The sequence below is a fragment of the Tinamus guttatus genome, unplaced genomic scaffold, assembly GCF_059628265.1.
Source record: "Tinamus guttatus ecotype Peru unplaced genomic scaffold, ASM5962826v1 Tinamus_guttatus_pri_ptg000318l, whole genome shotgun sequence".
Taxonomy (NCBI): Eukaryota; Metazoa; Chordata; class Aves; order Tinamiformes; family Tinamidae; genus Tinamus; species Tinamus guttatus.
The window spans coordinates 973,166-998,047 of record NW_028288852.1 but is presented as its reverse complement, the minus strand read 5'-3'; the positions used below and the strand labels follow the sequence as shown (position 1 = coordinate 998,047).

The 24,882-nt window shown below is 43.9% G+C and overlaps 2 protein-coding genes across 13 annotated transcripts in view; both read left to right on the top strand.

The window, feature by feature from the left end:
• SYNJ1 (synaptojanin 1) overlaps window positions 1-3,647 on the top strand; it is a 59,028-nt gene extending 55,381 nt beyond the window's left edge. For all 12 annotated transcript variants that reach the window (XM_088528971.1, XM_088528963.1, XM_088528972.1 and 9 more), the window contains one exon: window positions 2,169-3,647. In XM_088528971.1, coding sequence (XP_088385097.1) covers window positions 2,169-3,023 — 855 coding nt within the window. In that variant the 3' untranslated portion in view covers window positions 3,024-3,647. The remainder of the gene's footprint in view (window positions 1-2,168) is intronic.
• Window positions 3,648-5,610: 1,963 nt separating this feature from the next.
• On the top strand, window positions 5,611-12,927 carry CFAP298 (cilia and flagella associated protein 298). Its single transcript, XM_088528961.1, has 7 exons — window positions 5,611-5,803; window positions 7,024-7,191; window positions 8,454-8,521; window positions 10,270-10,428; window positions 10,834-10,965; window positions 12,519-12,614; window positions 12,715-12,927. Exons 1-7 carry the CDS (start codon window positions 5,665-5,667, stop codon window positions 12,823-12,825), a joined length of 873 nt encoding a protein of 290 aa, XP_088385087.1. The 5' UTR covers window positions 5,611-5,664; the 3' UTR covers window positions 12,826-12,927.
• The last annotated feature ends 11,955 nt before the right edge of the window (window positions 12,928-24,882 follow it).

Here is a 24,882-nt window from a genome sequence, read left to right as displayed (position 1 = left end):
GTTACTTGGATTTTCTTCCTAATTTTCTTTCCTTTGATGTCTGTTTCTCTTTCACAAGCAGGAGCAACCGTCAGGGTAACAGGTATCTGACTATTTACCAATCTTGTATGTGGTCTCCATCTATTCAAGCAGAAAAGATGTATGAATCTTGTCTTCATACATCTGCAGTCTCATCACGTCAAAACCACCTGTCCACATTAATGAATTGACTATCATACCATAGTCTGCTTTTTTTTCTCTTCATAATGCAATAAAAATCAGTACTGTTAACTGTGTCTACTAGCACCATAGCAAATATTTTGCTTCATCATCTTTTATGAAACAACTGAAATCTTACCTGTGTTGCTGAGCCTGTTGATTGAGTCTATTTGAGAGGGGAAAAAAAAAAAAAAAAAGAATAGCTGTTGGAATTAACATTTCTCCTTAATACAAATGAATCCTGATGCAATTGCAGTCCTAATTTTTTTCAGAGTAAATCCCATGTTTCACCTTTCTCAAACAATAGAGAAGTTACTTTTACCCAAAGTAAAATATATTTTGTTTGTTTGTTTGTTTGTTTTTTACACTTAGGAAGCTTTGGAACTTTATGCTTTGGACAACTTAAAAACATTTGGTTCCAGGATCTTTTGAGACCAAATTTTCACTTGTAGTTAAAGAGCAGTTGGGGTTAATAATTACTTTGAAATTCTGTACTTTCCGATTACTTGATTACTGAAGATAGGACCTTGAAAGCTTGTGCCAAGTTACATTTGATTTATGTTCGTGCTGCAGTCCATTTTTAGTTATTTGATTCCTTTCTTTTAATATTGTTTTCCAAAACACCTATAATATACAGAGCGTAGTTCAATATAAGCATTTTCATATTTAGGCCTCAGCTGTGATAGAAGCTCTCTGATGCAGTCGCACCAGGGATGTGTGCACTTGGCAGCTCCAGAACAAATGGGCTACTTCGTTCGTGCTGCCAACCACTCGAACTACAACTACAATTAAAAATAAAAAACACGCTGGGATAGATAAATTGGGAAAAACTTCCATTTCTAAGATTAGGCCTGACTGTCTTAAAAGCATGTTAGTAGTAAGTGGCATGGGGAGAGACATGCTCTAAACTGTTCACAGTAAATGCAATAAAAAGATGTTTAAAGATTGGAGATAAACTGTTATAATATTTTATTTTACTTGGTAGTTCTAGTTAGTGTCACAGTTCAACAAAACATTAGTAGACAGGTTTTTCATGCTAAAAAAGAAAAATAGAATATAAGGGTGTACTGAGATGGCGCATTAAAATGAAGGATTTGTTTGTGAAATAGTAGCTATTTTAATTGCATTAGCTTCACAAGGTGGAAGTTCACACTCTCCTCTGTTAGTACGAGTATTTGAACAACTGTGGATATTCAGCCTCTTTGATCAGTGCAGCAAGATATAAAAGTTGCGCTGTTATTTGAAGAAATTTATAAAAACAGGAATATTTTGTTTTTAAAAGATGAGGAAGTTGCATAGAGAAAACGGTGTCTTTGCCATTTGGTATTATTCTAAACAATGATAACTTGCCATTTAAAAAGATGATTCTTAAAATATAAGTTTTGTAAGTATTTTTTAAGAAAAGTCAAATCCTCAAAGCTGATGATTGCACATAATCAAGAAACACAGAAGATATCTACAAATGCATATGTCTACATAAAAATGCCTAAAATGCAAATACTAATAACACTAATTTTTCCTTTCATTGTGATGATTAAAAATTGCTTGTAACATCAGCTTTATAAAATCTCAGGCAATGAAGCTAGAGCTTTTTACTCTTTATCTGTGCTCGGTTATCAGTTGTTTAGAATGCAGCATAATTTTCCAGGTTTCTTTAAGATTTTTCAGATATGATGGATGTGCTTTTACTAGAACTCTGAGTTGCATGAAGTAGACTCAAGGAGGATAAGTTGTGTTTAACAACTAGTAAGATTTTCTTTAGCAAAGAAGTTAAGGGCTAATGTTTTCCTGAAAAGAAGCAGTTGTTTTATACAAGTGCATTGTGCAAGTTGCAACCAGGTTGTACTGATGTTGCAGGTTAGGGCTAAGAGCTGCTTTTCTTCTCGTAGAACAGTGAGAAATGGGAGTTATTAAGAATCTTAAAGAAAAAAACAGCCACACGATTATTAAGCACCTTTTTCTCTTTCCAGATAAAGACCAATGGAACGTGTGGCACTAAGCCTGAGGCACAGTTAAACACTGACCCCTTTGAAGATTTGTCATTTAAGCTGCTTGTGTCAAAGATGCAGACATCCATTCGAACATCACCCGTTCCAACTTCAAACCAAAAGGAGCTGATGCAGCTGCCTTCTGCAACGCAAAGACAAGCTGATACCCTGAACCTTGCAAATTGCATGCCAGCAATGCCTCCTCTCCCGACCTCTAACACATCCCAGGAGCACACGCGCAGCTCTCCAAATCCGTTCGCTACTGGACTGAACTGCACAAATCCCTTCACCGAAAGAATTCCAAATGCTGGAAACCCCTTTAGAACAGAAACCCAAGAATCTGAAGTAGCTTCACGTATCCTAGAGGGACGCGCCGCTTGTAATCCCTTCCCCTCGCTACGTCCCCCCACTCGTACTACAAGCAAGCCTGTGTTTTCTCTTGACGTATTTGAAAACAGTTTTTGCTTGCAAAGTAGATCTTCCGTGGAAAAGAGCGTACAGCCAAAAGGATGGGTAACGTTTGATGATGAGGAGGAGAATTTCAATGCAAAGCTAAAGCCATCTAAAAGTGTTCCAGATTTTAAGCAAATCAGTTCCAGGAGGTCAGCTGGATCTCCGGATTTGCTGGGCACTGAACAAAATACTTTTCTTGGCTCAGACTTTACCTTTGGTAATGACTGGAATAAAAGTTCTACAGATTGCTTCTACACATTGCCAGCAAGAAGACCACCTGCACCTCCTTTGCCATCAAGAATAACCAGCAACAGATCCCCTGCAGATCCTTTCGCTTCTTCAGCACCCAAGGCGTCACCAACGCAAGATTTTACAGAAAGATAGATGTTCAAAAATATAAGAGGTTATATTTGTTGCTACATTTATCCAGTAGAATAATTGGGCATTTGAGATTATTCTGTGTGCAATAACTGTCAAATGCACTGAAGCCTAACTCTACTCATGAGCAGCCACTATGGTTTGTGTATAAATTTTGAATATGTATATATGGTAGAGCACAAAAAAAAAAGATGAAATTTATTGATATCCAGATGTAATAGTATTTGAATGGATAGAAGAAAAAAAAAAGGAAAAAGTACCAATCTCAATAAAATATACCAATTTTGGAAATAGTTTTTGCTTAGGGAGCTCTTTCACTTCTGTTCCCCTTTGAGGAATTTAAAAACCAAGGCTCCCTCTTGGTAGACTTCCCACTCCCTTTTTGCTGTTTTGTTAATTGATATTTATAAGTATTAACCAAAGAGCTGCCAAAGTCTATTCAGATTTGAATGTTGACAAATATTGTTTAGAAGTTGTTTAATTTATAACAGAGGCTATGGAGATTTGTAGGTTTATATTTGAATTTGAGGCACAACAAAAATAGTTTAGCTTCAAAATACAGCTGTGTGTATTAATATATTCAACATTTGACTTTAATTTTCTGTGTCAATACATTTCAACTTTTAAATATTATTGTGATACACATTCATTAGCATTGATACAGAATTCTTATTCCATCTCATTCACTTATTCTCTACTGTTTTATAGATATTTTCCGTAAGTTGGAAATAACCGATACAAGTGTTTCCTTGACCCTAGAAAAAAAAAATTCCCTTGTGTTTCGATACAAAAAGCAGGCCTTAGCAGCTGCGGACAACATGCTGCAGTTGTTTTGTCCCACCCGTTTCTCACGTTAGAAAGGCTTTCTTGCCCTGTAGAGAGGCCCGCGCGAAGGAACCCGCAGTCCCCGTACAACATCAGAGGATGGAGGAAGTCTCGCGTGTGTGCGGCCTGCCTGCCGGTGCCTGCCAGGCTCTGCCTGCAGCTCCTGCCTCCAGCGGCACCAGGGGCAGGGCCTCGTTGCTCGGAGCTGCGCGGTGTCGCTCCCCGGGGCCGCGGGGTGCCTCGCCGCCGAGCCTCCTCGCGGCACGCGCACCGCACAGACGCAGCCGTTTCTGCTTTTGTGGTTTTCTGAGGTACACATTAAATTGCATAAATGTGATGCTGCGCTTCCCTTTACAATTCCCAGTATCTTAGGACATACCTTTTTGTAAGCAGCTGTGCACTTCCATCAAAAGCTGAGTGCGTCCTTGCAGTGTCGTCATCTCTCGGGGCACTGCACGTGCCTGCACTCATGGGCTCACTCGCCATCAACCTGTACTGATCGTGCAAAAGTAGTGACTGAAACACAACATATAAGCATTATATTTATAGCAGCAAAATACATTACGAGTTTTTTAAATCCTCAAATGCTATCAAAACATTATTTATAGAATAATCCACTCTTCCTGCAACAGTATATGGTTAGCTGTGAGCTGCAGTTGGATAGGGAAGTAACTACAGTGAGTTTTATATTGTGCTTTTTTTCTGTTCCAGCCATTAAACAGTACTCAGATATTTTAAACAGCAGTGGTACTATAATCTTTGTGCTTCAGTATGTGAATTACCTTGTTTTAAAATGTTGCTGTTGCCATCTGTGTGGTGATTTGATATATTCTTACATTAGCAAAACAACTTTATTTGGGGAGCTTTTTGCTAGTGAGAGTTAAGTGATAAGTATGTTCTCTGTTGAATATTCAATTACAGTGATACAAAACTACTGTCTAAAATGTACCTGGTATAACAGCACCTCTACACTTCACAGGATTTTGGAGTCTGGCAGCCACGCACTGCAAAGACCACAAAAGCAAGCTCCGGAAACACAGCCGTGCGCGCGCGTGTGTGTGTGTGTATAGCTAACCACTGTCATGTGTATTAAGGAGAATACTCACGGGCAGAAGCCCCGCGGGAGGCAGCGCGCGTGTTCACCGAATAAAGGGCGCTGCGCCGAGCTCCGCCTCGCTCCCTCCTTGCGCGGCCTCGCGCGGCCCGGGGGGCTCCGCGGCCGGGCACCCCGCGCGTGGGCCCTGGCTGCCGCCGCGGCGGGGGGCTCCTGGGGCTGCTCCCGGCTCCAGCCCTGCTGGAGTGGGAGGTAGCTGTGAAGCATAGATTTTTTTTTTCTATGGGAGTGAGTTTTATTTATTTGTTTGTTTGTTTGTTTACGTGCTTATGCTATTTATTTCCCCCGCATTCCTCGGCTGGGGCAGCCCCTGAGCACCCCCTTTAAGAGCCCCCCCCCCCGCGCTGACGTCAGCGCCACCAAGGCGGCGGGACCGGAAGCAGAAGAGAGGGCGGCAGCGGCGGGGGTGCCACCGGTGCCGCGTGGGAGGCGCCGTAGCGGCGGCCGGCGGGTGCGCGGGAGGCTCCGGGCTGCTCCGGGCCACCGGGGCGGCGGGGGCGTGCGCGTGCGCGGAGGGGCGCGGGCGGCGGCGGGCGCGGGCCGCCCCTGCCCCGCCAACGGTCGGTATCCAGGGACGCGGAGCCGTTGCTGTGGGGGAGGGGCTGCCCTAACCCGCAGGCGCAGAGCGGGGCCGTTGCCGCCGCTGCCTGACGTCCCGCGCAGGCGCAGAGCGGGGCTGTGGCCGTTACGGCCGTTGCCGCCGCCGCGATGGTGCGTCTGCACGTGAAGCGCGAAGACCAGAGCCAATTCCTGCTAGAGGCCGCCGTCAGCGACCGCCTCGCCGACCTGGCGCCGCTCGTCGCGCGCATCTACAACGGCAGGCTGAAGGTGCAGCGCCTCTGCTCAGGTACTGGCCCCGTGCGCCGCCGCTGCCCCGCCAAGGGCCGAGGGAGGTGCCCGGCCCGGCTCTGCTGCCCCGCCTCGCCGGAGCCCCGCGCTGGGCGGAGCTGGGGAGAGGCGGCCCGGGTAGCGGCGGAGGAGCCTTCCTCTCTGAGCTGAAGTGTGGTGACGCCCAGAGCCACCCAAATGCTGCATACAGCCTCACCTTACGTGTTTTTTTTTGTTTTTTTCTTTGCTTTATACGTATAGTATTTCTTAGTTTATTAGTAGAGGTGAGCCCTGAGGTCCATGTGGCTCTGAGCTTCAGTACATGGCTGAGAAGTCACGTGCTGTAGGACATCCTGTGCACCATGGCAGTGTAAACTTTGCAGGACAAGAAATGTGACCATCGTGTGAACCGTGTTGCCTAGTGTGCAGTGGATGCTAGACTGCCAGGCAGCTATTTTCCAGTGGTGGTACCTATTAAATTACTAAATGCTAAATTACTATTTCAATTCCAGTCAGTTCCAGCCAGGAGCGTCCTTGCCAAGACTCCATCCCTCATGTCCCCACAGACCAGGCTTTGGGCCTGCCCTGTGGATCACTCTGGGAATGCATAACCTGCATTGCCCTCAGATGAGGGTCTCCTGAAGGGTGCAGTCTATCTGTAACACATGTCCTTCAACCACTCATGCACGTTCAGGGCATGAGACTAGACCTCAGGCTAATCTGCAAGAAGACACTAGAGGATGAACTTTTACTTATTTCATGCTGGGTGTGACTGACCTTTTGGCTCTAATGTGGTACTGGGAAAGCTGCAGCTAGTTTAGATGCACGCTGTCTCCGCAGTGAAGAAATTCATTACTGTATAACAAAAAAATATTTTTCCATTTGGCAAGAAGTTATTGTTCTGAGCTACTTAGGAAAAGAAATACACAGCCAGCCACAGCTGACTAATGAAGCACCCCTAAGAAGTTGTTTATGGCCAGCAAGTATCATCTGGGTTTGCATTCTGCCGTTGTTTCATAGGTCACTTTGTTTCACACGTTAGGTTGTTTCACGTGTTACTGCAATTCATGCCTTTTATGCTACAGCGCTGATATATAGTCCTTTTTTATTTACATAAATCTTTACAAGCTGAAACTCTACAATAATTTGCCTGCTTCAATATAATTTTACAAACATTTTTTGTAGATGGTGTGTTGTCATAACATAGCTTTCTAAACGTGTGTTCTAAATGCTTTTTAGAGTTGGAGGACCTGGCAGAGCATGGGATTTCCTTGCCTCCTAATATGCAAGGACTGACAGACGAACAGATAGAAGAGCTGAAATTAAAGGATGAATGGGCAGAAAAATGTATGCCCAGTGGTGGAAGTGTCTTTAAAAAGGATGTCATGGGACGAAGGAATGGGCATGGTAAATAAGAGCACAGATTTTTTTTTTTTTTTTTTCCTGCAAGATAAATAACAAGTGATACTGTGGGGAATGTGATAGCCATAATTCTCAACCTTTTGTTTTTACTTCGCTGTTCTGGCAAAAGAGAAAACCAAATTGTGTTTTTTGTTTTTGTTTGTTTGTTTTCCTCTTCAGCACACACATCAGCTTATGCTAGTTAACTTTGCAACCATAGTATTTAGAAATATACTCCCTAAACAAACAAGTTTCAGAAGCAAAGCTGATTGTTTCACCTTAATTCTTCCCATTTTTAAATGCATGCTCAGGTAACATTTTTCTCCGGAGTCTCAAAGATACTTTCAGTGAACTGGTTGTTTTTCTAGTGTTTCTTTTCCTCATTTACTGAGACTCACTGAACTCCCCACATCTCTCTTATTTCTGCTCAGAGTGTTTCTGCCAGTGCTTTTACTGGAATACTTGCTCCATGTATCAAGCACTACCACCAGGCTAGAGTTGGGAGCTCGAGGGTTGTTGCTCTCAACACAACAGTACTTGTTGGGGCCAGGAGCCCTTTAGACCTGAGCTCCAGGGCAGTTCAGTTAACATGCAGTCTTTGAATAATTCAGTTACAGTCTTAGCCTGGCATGCATAAACAACTTACTCCATGTGGCTTACTTGGGGGAAAATAACTTTCCTAGCACAAAACACTATGCAGTCAAGTTTTAAGACCTTGATGAACTATTTTAAGAACTTAAAATAGCTTTCTTTCCTAACTGCGTTCTCAAAAGTAGTTGAATCTCTGTCACGCATAGTTGTACATCCAAAACCTGACTGGGCCAGGCAACTAGCAGAAGAGTTCTGGTTCAAAGTTAGGAAGAGGTGGAAGTTTAGTTTAGTAATGTAGTAAAATTTTGCAAGCACTAGCATAAGAATAGTTCCACTTTTAACTATTTTTTTACTTTTTAATAAACTTTCCTTTTATAGTTATGCTCTCACATTTGTTTGTTAGTGGATAAAAGTTTCTCACACCAGTCAAATGTGCTTGTGGAAAGACATGTGTAATTGTCCCAGGAGAAATATTAGTTTGCTTTTAGACTAGGAGGTAATACAGTAATGAACCATTAGACTAGTAAATTTACCGCAACTTAGTATAAGCATGTCCGTTGTTTGTAATGTAATTGTGTTTAATTTGCTTAAAGTGGACAATAACCTGATCAGATTGTTTGCTGTTATTTTATGCCGCATAATGTTAATGTGTCGAACTCGCATCTCTCATTTTGTAGCTCCAAATGAAAAAATGCAGCAAGTTATAAGAAAGACAATAGAGGAAGCGAAGGCCTTAATCTCTAAGGTAAGTCCTCTGAAGCACCATGTGGTATGTGAAACTGCTTAAATGGGTGCCCTGTAGAAAGCCTGTTTGAGAAAAAATAGACTTTTTTCAGCGCTGAGGGTAACAGTTTTGAATAATGTCATGAAGTGATGTAAATAATGTCAATAGTGTAATAAGAATGTGACGATTCTGTTAATCATTTTCTTAATGGCTTTTGGCAAGCTGGTTCAATAAGTTAAAGAATCAGGTATTCAATTCCAAGCGAATGCTGGCAGCCTTGACCAAACTAAATAATTGAATTGCATTTAATTTTATCCACACATTCTTAATTTGCTATTGATGCATTTTTAAGCGAATGCTTGTCAGATATTCTAGTGAAAAATTAACTACAATCTGCGATATGCCGGATTCAAATGCCTTTTGTCCATTAATATAGTCTGAGTTTTACATATAATTAATTGAGGAATGTGTTCTCATCTCTTAGATGGGCCTTGTTTTTACAAGCACTTGGATACCTGCTGAGTTTCAATGACATAGTGTGCTTAAAGATTAACATGAGAGGGTGCTCCGTGGTCTAAACTACTGAAGTCTATCAAATATTCAGATAATTCTGTATCGTGTCTCAGATTTCCTATCAGTTTGAAGCACAACTGGTTTTCTCTGGATAGACTTTTTTTTTTCTGTTTGATTGTAACTCAGCACCTCTTTTGCTAAATACGGAGAATTTGTAATATACAGTTTTATTTACTGAGGAAAGAATATCCCAGAGATTTGGTCTCCACTTTGCAGGTTTGTCTGGTCAAAACTTACAACTATATTCCATGCTATTATTCACTCTACAAAATTGCTGCACCGTGTGTCCATTCACTGCAGAAATTGCTGCAGCTGTACTGGTGAATGAAGAGGTAGTTTGTGAAGTAGGTTTGGCAAATCCTATTGTGCGAGAGCTAGGCAAGTGTTTCTGTTGTTGATTGCCATATGTTTAAGTAAGTACCTATGATCCCCTTGCTTTGAGGGTTAGCTTTCAAAGCAAAGGTGGCGTTTTTATAGTGAAGAAAATGGAGAAATGCCTATATACTAGGAAGAAAAAATGGATCATCTGAAGTCTAAAAACTTATTGTAATTGCCAGTTAACTAATTTAATAATGTCCACAAGGAGGCAACATTCTCTTAGTCACTTTTTCTTTTATAAACCTCCCTATAAAAATACTAGAATTGTGAAATCCACAAGCAAATAATAATTCCTTTCCAGATGAGCTTTTTTTTTTTTCTCCATTGCAGTTTGGTTTGAAATGATCTCAAATATATTTGAGCTTAAAATCTGTGTGTGTGCCGTGCTTTACTCTCTTGCTCCTGTGCACTCCATTTGTTACCAAAGTCTCAAATTTGAGGCCTCTCTAGTAGCCCTCACTTTTTTTGTATCTGGTATGATAAATCACAAATACTTGGAATCAGACATTCCCCATCTATTTTGCACAGTCATGCGTGCACGTGCTTGAATGTCTGTATTACACACGTTTGTTGAGCCTCCTGCACCTTTTTTTTCTGCTATTTGAAGAAACCTAAGTAGTGTGGGGAGTTGGAGGAGACAATTTTGATGCATTTAAAAATCAGTCTTCATCGGAGGAAATTTGCACTCGCTTTTTGTGTGTGTGTGTGTGTGCAGCTGGTTAGTTTAGCTCAAATATCTGATGAATTTTTGAATCAACTACAGAGCATTTTTTTTCCATATTCTTTTAAATGTAACAACTTCTCTGCTTGTATTTCAGAAACAAGTTCAGGCCAATGTGTGCCTTAATATGGAGATGGTGAAAGATGCATTGGACCAGCTCCGAGGGGCTGTGATGATTGTGTATCCGATGGGATTGCCTCCACATGATCCAGTTAGGATGGAGTTTGAAGATAAAGAAGACTTGTTGGGAACTCATGTATGTTTTATGTGGTTTATGTGTGATGTCTGGGTTAAATTTATTCTGAGCTGTTCTCCATTTTAGCTGTCCAGGTTATGTGTTTTCATGTGGATGTTTAATTTTGTTTAACACCTTTGTTAAATGACAAAAAAAAAAAAAAGGAATCAATAGCTTACATAAAAATGAGGTGAATTAAGTTTGTTTCCAATGTTCCATACAAAGGTAGAGGTAATATAGGTAAATCTGGCACCCAGTTTTTTTTAATGCCAGCACTGAGAATTTATTGCCTAAAAAGTTTCTGTTACATCAAGATTGAATGGAACATTGAAATGTTGCTATTCAAGAAAGATTTTTTTTTTTTAATTATTTTAAATAACGCAAATATTTCTTCCCTCTTTCACCTTGTGTGTTTGTTTGTCACAGGCTGGACTTGAAGTTATAAAAGAATCGGAAGCACAATTATGGTGGGCAGCAAAGGAATTGAAAGAAACAAAATTGCTCTCTGATTATGTAGGCAAAAATGAAAAAACAACCATCATTGTCAAGATACAGAAAGTAAGTGTTGCTGGAAGTTTCCTTTACACATCATTCACCCTTGGCTATTCAGTTCTCCAGGGAAGAGAATTGGCAGTAGGTGTATAAAATGAAATAGACTGAGTGTCTTAAAACAGTACACCTATTTTAAATTTCTGAATTTAGTAATACTTTCAATATATTAGAAGTATTTCTATTAGTTCCTTTGCCCATCAGTTCAATACTGTAATTGTCACTGCTTACTCTGTAGTACTTGGGTAGAGTACAGCAAAGGCTGTATGAATGAAGATTTAAAGATACACTAAATGCAGCCAGTCGAAACCTTGACCGGCTCTCAATTGCTTCTCAGTATCCACAGCAATTGAGCAGACCCATTAATTCACTCTATGCTGTTTTTATAATTGTCTTTGTGAGTGTTTGGGAGAGTTTTTTCCGCTCTGTCTTTTGGCCTTTAAAAATCAGTTTTAATGTTTTGTGCTTAGGAGCTTTGTCAAAAAGTCTTTCCATGCATTCACCCTGTTCCTCTATAAATAAGAGCATCCAGGAGATGCATTTGTGAGTGTCAGAAGCCTCCAAGAGTACTTGCTCGTAGGCAGGATCCTTTTAGAGATGCATTTCACTTCCATGTCAGTGAGAGCTGCTCCGCCACAGCAGGCACTAATGGCCACAGCAGGTCTTGCTATCTGCGAGTGCTGGAGTAGAAGTCTTTAAAGCTAAATCCAGAGGCTTACGTGTTTATCATTCATCAGGGCACAGCTGCTTTTTCCTTCGTCTCAGGGTGACTGAAAACTGGTGAGGCTGTGCAACAGTCCTCCAAGTATAGACACCCCAGAAAGTTGTCTTGCAGTTTAATTGCTTATGGTCCCCTTCAGAAAATGCAAAGCAGACAGTGTTTCCCTGCTTCTTCTTTTCTGGTGATGGATGTCTGTGTTCTTGGGTTGGAGAGCTAATTTAGACCACCTCAAACCCTTTTTGTTCCAGAAAGGATTCATTATCCCCATTGAAACTGTTCTGTTTGCCATTGCTGACAATAGGTGTCATCAGCTATTTTCTGCTGTGTGCATCATTCCTTCCATGAGAACAGTTGCCTTGGGGAAGAAAGAAAGAAAAAAAAAAAAAAGAAAAAAAAAAAACAAACAAAACGTTCCTTTATTTGTAGTAACTTATACTGTTTTGTGCCTGTCTCCTTCCTGGCTTTACAAAGCCTTATGCCATCTAGTGTACATATTAGCAGAGAGGTTAAAGATGGATGAGCCCATCATGAGACAGCTGGAGCGATCGTAAAGGTGAGAGATTTGCAATGTCTTTTAGAGTAGAAGTTTAAGTAAAAAGGCTAGAGAATCCTGTATGCTGCCCCTATTGCTGTCCACACAACTAACGGAATGATTGAGAACCTAAGATGAAAGATTAATTCTCGCTTTAATACAGCATTTTCATTTTCTTGTCCTGCAGGGCAAGCTAGGTTTGAGAAGTCTTGTCTCAAGAAAGATTTTTCTATTTTGCATAGCAGCTTCTCCTACTCTTCCTTGTCCTGCAATTGCCATCACCAGTGAAATTTGCTGTTTCCCTTTCAGAAGGGGCAGGGAGCTCCAGGACGTGAGCCTGTGATCAGTCATGAAGAGCAAAAGCAGATGATGCTGTATTACTACAAAAAGCAGGAGGAGTTTAAGGTAACGATGCCTTTCTGCTGCGCATGTGATACGGCTTTTGCAGGCATCGCGTGCAGCTTCCCTTCATCGCTGACTTCTTAACCTGTGCTTCTGCTCACAGAAACTAGAAGAGGATGATGACGACTCCTTTCTAAATGCTGAGTGGGCTGATAACCATGCTTTGAAAAGACAATTTCATGGTGTGAAAGACATCAAATGGGGGCCCAGATGAAGTTCTGCAAACACCTTTTTTTTTTTTTTTTTTTGGTCTTTAAGCTGCTTGATTGATAGGCTTGTTTGTGAGGAGGAGCTGTGTTAGTGCATGGTAGAGCCTTCTGACTAAAGCTGAAATGTTCCTGCCCTAGCAGACATCTGTTTCAGGACAAGTTTTTCAATAACTTTACACTTCTGTGACTAGTCCCTGCACACACAGTCCTTGCAAAAAAGAAAGGGAATCAATCCTGTTATAGAGTTCATTGTTTTTATTAGAAACTTCTAATTTTAATATTGGAATAGTATTTCCTAATTAATATATCTAATAAATATGCACTAGAATGCTGAATACTGTTCTGAGCGGTATTTAGGCTTTCTTGACTCTTGTTTTCCCTTCAGACAGTATGGTGTTTTGAAGTTAGTTTTTCATAAGAATCAGTTTTGCCTGGCTAGTTCAGTGCAAATTCAGTGGTTTTTATCTTCTTGCGTGTATTTTAACATAGCTATTTTAAAAAGATCATTTTCAAGTGAATTAAAGCCTTAACAATAGTTTAAACAAAGTATTTTGTGAAAGTTTGAATGAATATCTTCCTAGGATACTTTTATTCTTTGGTTTTAGTTTCCTTTGACATTGCAAGGCAACCTGCTAAGCTCAGGCAGCTGAACAAGCTATTAGTTATGATGCTTTTATAGAGTGACAGAAACCTATTTACAAAAGCAAGAGTCACTTGCAAAGGGTTTGGATACAATGGAAACAGGTTTAGTAGGGAAAGATCTTCAACACTGAAGTACCTAAGATTATAATTGGATTAGAAGTATTTTTTTATAATGAATTGGCATTTTTAAAAGGGAGGAAGAATTCTAATTTATTACAGTGTGATTCCACAGTACATTAGTGTGCCGTTTTCAATGTATGTTTAAGGTTTAAGATTGAGCTATCATTGAGCATCATCTATCAGTTCTGGGTTGAAGACCAACCAAAGCAGTTCTAGTAGACTCAAAGCAGGTGCCTCCTTTGCTCTTTTCAAGGGAGGATTCCAATTTGGGATACTTAATGACTAAGTGAATTTTGATGGAAAATCTCTAAGAGCAAGTTCCCTAAGCTTCGCATGTTTTGACTTTGTGCCCTTAAAGGAATGTTTCTCTGAGGAGATGGGTGAGTGTGGTCAGAAGCAGTAGCACAGTGGAAGGGCAGAGTGGTAACTGTGTTCGCAGCCCAGAGCAGTTACCCCGGGGGAGTAAGGCAGCCAGAAAGCTAGAAACAGGTAATTTCTTGATTTTGGAGACACTTCAGTCCACAGTGGTAGGTGAATGCTCTTGATCTGTAACTACAATTAGCAGCAGTCAGAGAAATCATGCTAAAATTGTGCATGTCACAGATTACCTTGAGAAGTCATTAGAAAACCTAGCTCCAGCACGTGGTGAGTTCCACCAGTTAGGAGAGGCGCAGGATGCCAGAGACCTTGCTGTGACTCTGCAGGAGCTTCCATGGGTGTGTAAAAGCCTCTCCCTCTTCTTTCCTGCTGAAAGTCGGGCCCTACTTACTTGGCTTCACGTGTGACTGTTGGCTCTAAACTTCAGAAGTAATTCTGCTCTGAGAGTATTTTTTTTCTCCTGTTTTGGTAGTGATTTATATATATAGGAACATAGGTAAATATATAAATATATCTGTGTGTGTTTACTTTAAAAATCAAAAGACTATATTTGTAGAGGAATAATTTAATTTGTTTTTCCTCCTCTTCTAATGAAGTTGTAGAATATTTATGTGGGTTTGGCAGCCACCAAAAAATGCAGCCCTGTTTATAATCTTCCAGATCAAGTTGTTTAGAAGCCTGGCGTATTTAGTATCCAGCAGAGAGTTATAATGTGGAGGTTCCTACACTCGTTTCCTCCCAGGATCACTTCTGTTTCCTGCACTCCTTGTGACAGCACTTCTCTCCCCAAAATCTCATCTTTTTCCCTACGAGAAGCAGGCTGAGGACAGTGGGCAGTGCCGGCTGCTTGTCCTGCTGCATCTGCCCCTCGCCCTGTCCCGGCACTTGTCTCCTTTGCAGCACTGCTGCCTGGCAGCAGGGCAGCCCCTCAGCACCCCGGAGCCTCCTGCCGAGCTGCCTGGGAGCGTCCCAAGAGCTGTGGGGGCTCTGCAGCGCAATGGCTCTGGGCATCCCATGTGGGTGTCTGGAGTTAGAACATGACCTTTCCTCGGGGTAGTTGTTTGTCATCGTCTGTGCCCTCCAGAACATGCTCCTGGAGTGGGTAGTTGTCTGCCTGCTTCTCTTAGCTTGAAAGATAGCTTCTTTTGTGGATGTATGTGACTGTCATAACTGCATGGAGATTAGTATCCTTGGCAGGAAGTATCCCAGATGTTTTGGATCAGTTATAATGAACACTTGAAAATATCAAGCCGAATCCCTCTTACAAATAAAGCTTTCCTTTTGAGTTAATATTATTCTGAAGAGTTTATTCTGCGGGCTCCCAGGCCTGTAAATAACTGAAGTCATTTTTGGCTTTTAGCCATTTCATTTAATGTCCTTGTTACCTCCTCTGCTAGCAGAGGAGACAAAATAGGAATAACACGCACTAAAGTATCGATATTCCCTGCATTTCGCTGCTCAAACTCCAGGGCACATCTACAAGGGCGAGCAACAAGTTTGATGTGGCCAAGCCAGCGCACGGTGCTAGCGGCCCCCCGGCACCTGGCAAACTCATCAAAGGAGCCTGAGAAGTTTTATTACATTTCCAAGGCTTACTGAGAGTTATTGTTTCTGTGGAAAAGATACGTTTAATTGCCACTATATAAAAGATTGAGGGAGGAATTAGACTTAGGAGCCTTTGATTATGAGGTTTATTGTGTTGTTATTTCCTGCTTAAAAAGTGAAGAAGTGAGCATCGAAAATAACTATCAGAGAAGAAGCTGCTCACCCTGATTAACCAAGTTAGCTGAGGAAAAGAAATCCAGAGTATCCATGTTCTTTGGAGTACTCACAGCAAGGGGGCAACTGTAGAGCTGCGGCATTCAGTTGCTCTGACTGAAGTTGAATGAACTTTTCTGGACAAAGATGAAAGAGCGCTAGAACAAAGCCCAAGCCTACAAAAACTTAAATATCTCCTCTAAAGAAGTTGAGAATCGAGATAGCAAACCTACGTGTAGTGCTCATGATTTGTGAAAGCACTTTATCTTCCAAGCTGTTTATTCCTGGAAGTTTGATAGCTGACATGCCCTTCTGGAGGGGAAAATGAGTTTTCTATCAAAGGGCACGTACAAGGGAATGTTGCAGCAATGTTTATTTTGTGGCCGTATCACCCTTTTGATTAATGGAAATTTATATGGCATTGGCAATGTAGCTGCAGCCTGCAACGTACTGTTGAGTTTTTGGAGAAAAGAGTGTTTTGTCATAAGCTGGAACGAGAGAGGGGAGCTGTTGTGTGAGGTGGGCAGCCCTTGAGAAAGGCGGGAGCCCCAGCACTATGGGGGCTGCTTGTGCCCGGCCGCCCTCCTGAACGTCCTCCTGTGTTCCAGGAGGCTGCCCTGCACATGTTCTGTCACAGGGACCCACTCCCTCGGCCGTGGGTTGTGCCGGTTTGTGCAGACATATTCTCTGGTTTGGTTTTACTGCGTGAATGCAATGCACAAAAACAACTAGAGAATTGGAATTTGGCTGTTGTGCTGGAAAGTCTTACAGTAGAGTGAGTGTGATCTATGAAGGACGTTTTTAAAACTGTTGCCTTGTTTGATTGTTTATTTTCTTTTATTTTCCCCCTGTTTCCCATTCCCCCCCACAAACAGCTGGTTTTCCTGATGCTATAAAGGCACCGGAGTCTTCTCCATTCTCCTGGGGAGAGGGGCTGCAGTGGGTGGCCTTGACTGCAGCCTGCCAGTGCGGGAGGAGGAGGAGAGGGAACAGCAAGCGCAAGGAGCTGGGGAGCCACCACTTTCCGCAGTGCTGACATCTCCCCTCCTGCAATCCCTACTCCTGTTCGGCCCGACACCTGCCAGAGCTGAGAGCCCAGCACTGTGCAGCCAGGGGCGTCTGTCACTGCCTTGCAGCTCCTGTGGGGCTGGGAAGGACAAAGACGTCCTGCCACGACCAGCAGCAGGATCTCCCACCCAGGAGAGGACCTTCTGGTTCTGGTCCCTCTGGCATGGTAGTCATGGAAAAGATGCAGCTTTTGGCCTGACGGCTCCAAGGATGGTGTTTCTCTCAGTAGCCGTGCTGCATCACCAAATCACAGGATGACTGATATCTCCTCCAACCCACCTGCATGAGCAGGTTTACCTAGAACACGTTGCAGAGGATCACCTCCAGGTGAGAGAACATGTCCAGAGAAGGAGCCTCCACAATCTCTCTGGGCAGCCTGTTCCAGTACTCTGTCACCTTCACCATCAAGAAGTTTTTCCTTGTATTCAGGCAGAACTTGCTGTGCTTCAATTTATGGCCATTGCCTCTTGTCCTATCACTGGCCACCACCGAAAAGAGTCTGTCCTCATCTTCTTGACATCCTCCCTTAAGGTGTTTCCATGCATCGATAATATCCCCCTGTAGCCTTGTCCTCTGTAGGCCGGACAGTCCCAGATCACTCAGCCTTTCCACACAGGAGAGATGCTCCAGTCCCCTGCTCATCTTTGTAGCTCTACCCTGGACTGCTTCCAGTAGCTCCATGTCCCTTTTTTTACTGGGGTGCCCAGCACTGGACACAGCACTCCAGGAGTGGCCTCACTAGGCCTGAGTAGAGGGGTAGGATCCCTCCCTTGACTTGCTGGCACCTCTCTGCCTAACACACCCCAGGATACTACTGGTCCTCATGGCCACAAGGGCACATTGCTGGCTCTGGCTCAAGAGCAGCACTCCCAGGTCTTTCTCTGCAGAGCTGCTCTCCAGCAGGTCACCCCCAGCCCGTACTGGTACCTGGGGTTGTCCCTCCCTAGGTGCAGGACGCTGCACTTGTCTTTGCTGAACTTTACGAGGCTCCTCTCTGCCCATCTCCAGCTTTTCCTGGTCCCTTTGAATGGCAGCACAACCCTCCGGGGTATCAGCCACTCCACCCAGTTTTGAGAGCCAACAGCTGAGAGTGCGCTCTGTCCCTTCATAAGTTGAACAGGACTGGACCCCATACAGACTACTGGCCTCCAACTAGACTCTGCAGTGTTGCTCACAACCCTCTGAGCTCTGCCATTCAGCTAGTTCTCAATCCACCTCACTGTCTGTTCCTCTACTCCACACTTCCTGAGCTTGCCTATGAGGATGTTATGGGAGACAGCATCAAAAGTCTTGCTGAAGTCAAAGTAGACAACATCTACCGCTCTCTCTGCATCTACCCAGCCAGTCATTCTGTCACATAAGGCTATCAGGTTGGTTAAGCATGATTTCCCTTTGGCGAATCCCTGCTGACTACTCCCAGTCATCTTGTCCTCCACATGCTTAGAGATGGCATCCAGGATAAGGTATCCATCACTTTTCCAGGGATGGAGGTGAGGCTTGCAGGTCTGTAGTTGCCTGGTCCTCTTTCTTGTCCATTTTGAAGACTGAATTGACACTGGCTTTCTTCCAGCCCTCAGGCACCTTGGCCCTGTTCTTCATGACCTATCAAAGGTAATGGAGAGTAGTCTGGCAATAACATCTGTGAGGTCCCTCAGCACTCATGGGTGCACCCTATCAGGGTCCATGAATTTGGAAGTGTCAAGCGATGATCTCTTACCTGATCCTTCTCAACCAACGGTAATTCTTCCTTTCTTCAAACTTCCTGTCTTGTTTCCAGGGGTTCCTGAATGTTGGCCTTAGCCTTAAGGAGGCCTGTGCTGGGGGCCTGTGATCATGAGGGTACTTGCAGGGGCCTGTAGCAGGCCTCATCGACTTCCTCTTCTTGGTCATTCGGCCTGTAGTAAGCACAGCAGTGTCGCCCGTGTTAGTCTTTAATCCTTACCCATAAACTCTCAACTCACTCTTCATCCTCCCCCTGGCAGAGCTCCGTGCATTCTAGTTGCTCTCTCATGTAAAGAGCAACTCCACCACCTTGCCTTCCAGGCCTGTCTTTCCTAAAAAGCGTGTAGCCACCCATGGCAGCATGCAAGTTATCCCACCATGGCTCTCTAATTGCAGTGAGATCATGGCCCTGCGACTGCACACACATCTCTAATTCTTCCCATTTACTCCCCATGCTGCATGCATTGAAGCACAGGCATTTCATGGAGGTAGTTGAGCGTGCAGGTTTCCCAGGAAGGGTGGAAGAGGAGTCCCCATAGTCCTTTCTTGTACGCTGTTCCCCAGCTGCATGCACTTCCTGGAGAGATCCCAATTTGAGCCTCGTTTTGCTGACTGCCCTGTCTCTCCTTCCCCTGTCTTGCCTAGTTTAAGGCCCTCCTTACCAGGCTATCTAACCCTATTGGCAGACACATGTCCCACTTAGTGAGGTGGATCCCATCTCTCCCCCAGCTTGTTGATCTTCAAACAGGGATTCATGCTCATAGAAACCAAAACCCTGTTGCCAACCCTGTTGGCGCAGCCAGTTTGTTAATTTTGGAAAGTCCACCTGCTCTTTTCTCATCCTTCCCCCTCACTGGCAGGGTTGAGGAGAAAATGACCTGGGCTCCCAGACCTTTCACCACAATCCCCAGAGTTCTGAAATCCTGTTTGATGGTTTCCATTTTGCTCTTGGAATCACTGACACCCACATGGAGGAGCAGCAGAGTGTAGTAGTCTGAAGCCTGGGCAGCCTTGGCCGTCTTCATATGACATCTCATATCCAAGCCCCTGGCAGGCAACACAGCTCTCTGGACAAGGAGTGAGGTGTTGGATAGGGGCCTCCAATGCATGACAGAAGTGGCCTACAGCATCAGCAGAGAGCCCCAAAACTCTGAGCACATGTGTGTGCGCACACGCACTGGGAGATGTTATGGCACCTTCTGCAGAAACTACCTGCCAGCCAGGTTCAAGGACTGGGCTTGTCCCCGTAGCATGCTGAACTGAGTACGTACTGTACAGCAGCTAAAACGATTTTGCATTTAGGATGAGGAAGTTTATAGCAAAAATAGGAAATTTGGCACTTCCTTAAGGAAAAAAAAAAGGTCAATTATTGTTTTATTCCAAGGATTATGTTTATGAGAGCAACTCTCAATAAAGGCTGAATAGCCACATATGATTACGTATCTTTAATGTTGCACTTACATGATTTGTAGGGTTTCCCCTACAAGTAACCAACAGACAGCTGCAGGTCATGTTACTGTGGGCACCGCTGTGTCAGCAGAGTGGTATTTCCTACCACCTAGTCGTCATTTCTTGCTTGAGCAATAGCTGGTGCAGTTCAAGGGTTCAATCCACAATTTTCCATAGCGCAGTGATCAGTCAGGATTTTGGAGCGCTGTTTCTTCCTGCCTCAACAATGCCCTGCTGTCTCATTCAGAAAAGGACATTTAACGTCTTTCCTGATGAAGGACCTTTATTTTATTATTTTTTTTTTTAGAAATTCCATTTTAAGTTTTTGCTAAGAACGGATGGAACGGTAATGAGCTTACAACATGATCAAAAGGCTGCAGTTATTGCAGCTCCAATAACTGTCTTTCAATTGTGATCAGAGCTAGTGAAGGAATCATAAAATAATTTAAGCTGCAAGGATGTCTTGAGGTCCTCTGGTCTTTCTAAACATACAAGGCAGGGCACAGCTCAATTAGATCTAACTTCAAAATTAGATCAGGTTGTTCAGTGTCCTGATTTCAAAAAGTAAATAAACAAACAAAACCAGTTACCAGTTCTCTTGTCATTGGACATAACAAAATTTTATATGGATTTTTATCTCGCAGCTGATTGACCCCAGAAGAAACCGTTGAGCTCCAGGCGAAGCTTTCAAGTCATTTCACTATCTTGGGAAGAAAATGCATGGGAATTGCCATGATTTCTTCAACGGCCCTTCCTTAGAACTGTTGTACTCCTAATGCTCAGAGAGAGATGTATTAGTGTGTTCATCCGTAGTTGTTCGGATGTTGATCAGTATGATACACAGATACTTACATATCTCTACAAAATATATGGGTGATGGCTGAGTTCAAAGCATGTTGCCAGCCAGCAGATGGGCTCTTGTGGATGCAGGCATGGAAAATGCTGCATGTTGTTGTGTGTAAGTGCAGCAGACCTGTGCTGCAGGTGTTGGCAGGGTCTCCACGTTGTTTTTTGCACCCAAACTGGAAATCAGCCTTCTGGCACACAAACTTGTGTATTCTTCAAGGAAAACAAACATAGATCTTGCTGCTGCCTTGACAGGGCCTTTGCAGGGCTCCATCCAACACTCCTTGGCAGGACCCGATTGCTGCAGCAAGGTCTAAATCAGAGGAATTTTGGGCTGGGGAGTTCAAATTAATTTGATGTTAAATCTCAACTTTTTTTTTTTTTCATGCTGCTGTTCGTACACATGTGAACAGTGCAGCATCTGGGAACAAGACGAACCTCTGAGCGATGTCTCTTTCCATTAGATTTGGAAAGCGTGTACAGAAAGAATGAATTAGCAGCCTGAACTCAAGAGCAGAAACAGTTTCCTAAAGAGAACATCTGCTGAGTGAATCTTGATGCATTGTCTTGAGCAAAACCTTTTCTCACTGTCAAATTACTTCTGATGTCTCATGACATAACTTTGTCATCAAGTTTGAAGAGGCATTTAAACAGGCATACATTGTTGAGCTCATTTTTTCTCCCCATAGTTCTCCAGGGGCTGTGAAATTCTGTATATTGGGAAACAGGTTCTTCTATGGGAGCTGCTGAAATGCTTCCACTGCCTGCCAGCTGCCTGTGCGTGTTTCCAAAAGACAATGCTTCTCTGTTTTCCTGGTTGACAACAAGTTAACCATGAGGCAGCAATATGCCCTTGTGGCCAAGAAGGCCAAGGGGATCCTGGCCTGCATCAGGAGGAGCGTTGCCAGTAGGTCAAGGGAGGGGATCCTGCCCCTCAGCTCTGGTGAGGCCACCCCTGGGTGCAGTTCTGGGCTCCCCAGTACAAGAGGGACATGGAGCTTCTAGAGAGGGTCCAGTGTAGAGCCACAAAGATGATTAAGGGACAGGAGCATCTATCGTATAAGGAAAGACTGAGTGAACTGGGCCTGTTTAGTCTAGAGAAGAGACTATTGAGAGGAGATCTGATAAACATGTACAAGTACCTTAGGGGTGAACGTAGGGAGCATGGGGCCAAACTCTTCTCCATGGTGACCGATGAGAGGACAAGGGGTAATGGGTGCAAGTTGAAACACGGAAAGTTCCATCTCCATGCGAGGAAGAACTTCTTTACTGTGAAGGTGACAGAGCCCTGGAACAGGCTGCCCAGAGAGGCTGTGGAGTCTCCTTTTCTGGAGATCTCCAAAACCTGCCTGGATGCCACCCTGTTCCACATACTCTGGGTGTCTGTGCTGGAGGAGGGGGGTTGAACTAGATGATCTCTAGAGATCCGTTCCAGCCTCAACCATTCTGTGGTTCTGTGAAATCATCACTGTGCTTCCTTTTGGTGTCTTTAGCCTTTCTCTTGGGTAGGAAAATACCTGGGTTTTAGTGGCAGGAAACAGGGATGCCAGGTCATGAAGGGCTTCCTGATGGTACCCTCGTCCTGTGGGACCTGCCCTGTGGCTGTCTTGAGCAGGGCTGGCTAATCACGAGGCATCCAGCACTGCCAGGGTGTTTTGAGTATCCTCTCTCTCAGAGCTGCTCCACCTGCAAGGCCATCTCATGACCTCTCTTAAGTCTCTTTCCCCCTCCAAATCCCCAGCAAGGGCTTGGCATGGAAAATAATGCTTCAATTTTGGGGTGCCCGTAGTGCTACAAGCATGATGTGCAGGACATTACCCATATGGACAGCAACCCCTTGGGTAGATATTCATGCCATAAAGCATGCAGTGAGGCCCTCAGCCATGCAGGCTGTACTTAAGTCTAGACTTGGCCATGTTAGGCAAGGCACAGAGATTGGTGGGTGTCTTAGTACCCAATGTGTGGTGTCCGTACTATTAGGCTGTGGCAACTACCTTGACTCTATTCCATGTGTGATGACCTGGCTCCTTGCCTACAGAGATCCATAGGGAAAGACAGGCTGGTCAGTGAGCAGGATCAGGCCGTGCGGGGTGGAGGGGATCAGTTGCTTAGGAACCAGGGCGCTAGCAGAGGGCTGCAGCTTTGAACAAACTGTGCGAGGTGCGAGAGGGCCATCCCCACAGCGCTGAGCTGCCTCACTTTGGTACGAGCTGCCTGGGACGCCTCACTTCCCATCAGGGCGCCATGCTGGCAGGAGGCTATGGATCAGCTGGTGACTGGGGAGCTGTGCCATCCAGAAGGGACACCAGCATTTCTGGATGGAGGGCTGGGAAACTGGATGATTTGCATGCATGAAGTGAAGGAAACAGCAGGGCAAAGCCCATCAGTTGGGCATGCAAATATTACCTAGGCTCAGTGAAGTGAAAGTCTGGTGGAAGAGCTAAATCCTGACATTTGTGAGGATGGCCTCAGGCCCATGAAACCCCTAGCGGGTTTTACAGATAAGGAATGAGACTAGAAAATACACAGATTTTACTGAGAAAAAATATTAACATCCAGCAAAATTTCCTGGGACCTGCCAAAAGCAGAGGGACTGTCGAGGAAGACTGAGGGCCTGTGGCCCATGAAGGGAAAAGGGTCTCAGCCGGGCTCAGCGCTTGTGGGGACGGCCCCTCCGGACAATGAGGACCGGAGTAGGGCCCAAGCCTGGAGGCCAGGGACTTGGCTTCCTGGTCCATATGTTGAGCTGTGCCGGTGGCCACTATGGCCAATACACCATTTTTCATTAATGTCCTCAATTAATGGAGGAGGGGATCGTTGGCTTCCACATGGGTCCCACACCAGTGTGGCGGCCAGGAGAATCTGGCTTCTCTCACCCTTAGGTCAGCGGTGAGTTTTTTGAGACCAAACCCTCCTAAACACCATTCTGCAGAGGCCCAGACTAGGAAAACTTTCTAGACCAAACAGGGCAAATTGATCCCCAGTGAGAGGTTTTCTTTCCACACGTCTCTGTCATGCTGTGTGTCTGATGCAGCTCTGGCACCACCAGGAGAAGCTTGCCAGGCCACAAATGATCTAAGCTTGTCATACATCTCTGCACTCAGTCTTCCTTCCCCTCATAGCGCACTTACCGAGGCTGAGTTTTTTTCCAGTTGAGCATGGGATTTTGGCTTAGTCATTTCAGCAAGTCCCCTTCCTCTTTTTTAAGTTTTCCCAAGGTTTGCTTTGACTTTGCATCCGTAGGAAATGACAAGTCGTATCACTTTTTTTTTTTCTTTCAAAGCATTTCATACTACTTTGCTCTACTAGAGGCACGGTGTTCGAGCGGGAAGGCACAATGAACTCATGAAGTATTACCAGTAGGAAGTGACACTTTTCCTCCTTTTGTTCAGTGAATTCCCTATGGCCTACAGTTAAAATATTGGAGACATTTTATTTAAAGGCAGGAAGGTCGTGTTTTCAGCTTAGATAAATTTCTGATTTTCTATCTGACTGAGCTAAGCCAAACCTAATTAGTCTGAACGAATTTCAAGTGGAAATTGTGAACATTTTTTTTTTAAAAAGTGAAGATAGCCTTAAATCAAGAGAAATAGTCCATTTTATTAGCACTTTTCTTCACGGAGTTACCAGCATTGGTAGCAGAAGTAATAGCAGCCATATGTCAGCTGCTGATGGCTGACTGCTGATCTCTTCCTTAACACGAAGACACTGAAGGTTGTGACTACAGGTTGCATTTTTGCCATATGCCCATTCCTCCGTGGGGCTTATCTGGTGACTGGATTCTTCAACAAAAAAAAAAAAAAAAAGAAGCTGCAAAAAAATATTGTGAAATCTGTCCATACACTTAGGATCACCTGGCCTCAGGTACTTGGACATTTTAAAAAGCAAGCTGGCTGCTAAATAAACTCTCTCTTAAATCTTGCATGGGACAGACCTGGGAGGACAGTCAGCTGAAATCCACACACATCCCCCTGCCACAGCGTTTCATGATATGGGCTTGCTCTCACCAAAATGCAGGAGAAAAGCGAAAGAAGGGAAGGTGTGTTGTGTGTGCTCAGTTTTATTTTCATGTTAATAGT

Excerpts from the sequence above, each read along its gene's own strand:
- CFAP298 (XM_088528961.1), top strand. The coding sequence starts at position 5,665 with ATGGTGCGTCTGCACGTGAAGCGCGAAGACCAGAGCCAATTCCTGCTA. Across the intron at positions 10,429-10,833 it reads AAGACTTGTTGGGAACTCAT|GCTGGACTTGAAGTTATAAA; the intron begins GTATGTTTTATG and ends TGTTTGTCACAG. Across the intron at positions 12,615-12,714 it reads AAAAGCAGGAGGAGTTTAAG|AAACTAGAAGAGGATGATGA; the intron begins GTAACGATGCCT and ends TTCTGCTCACAG.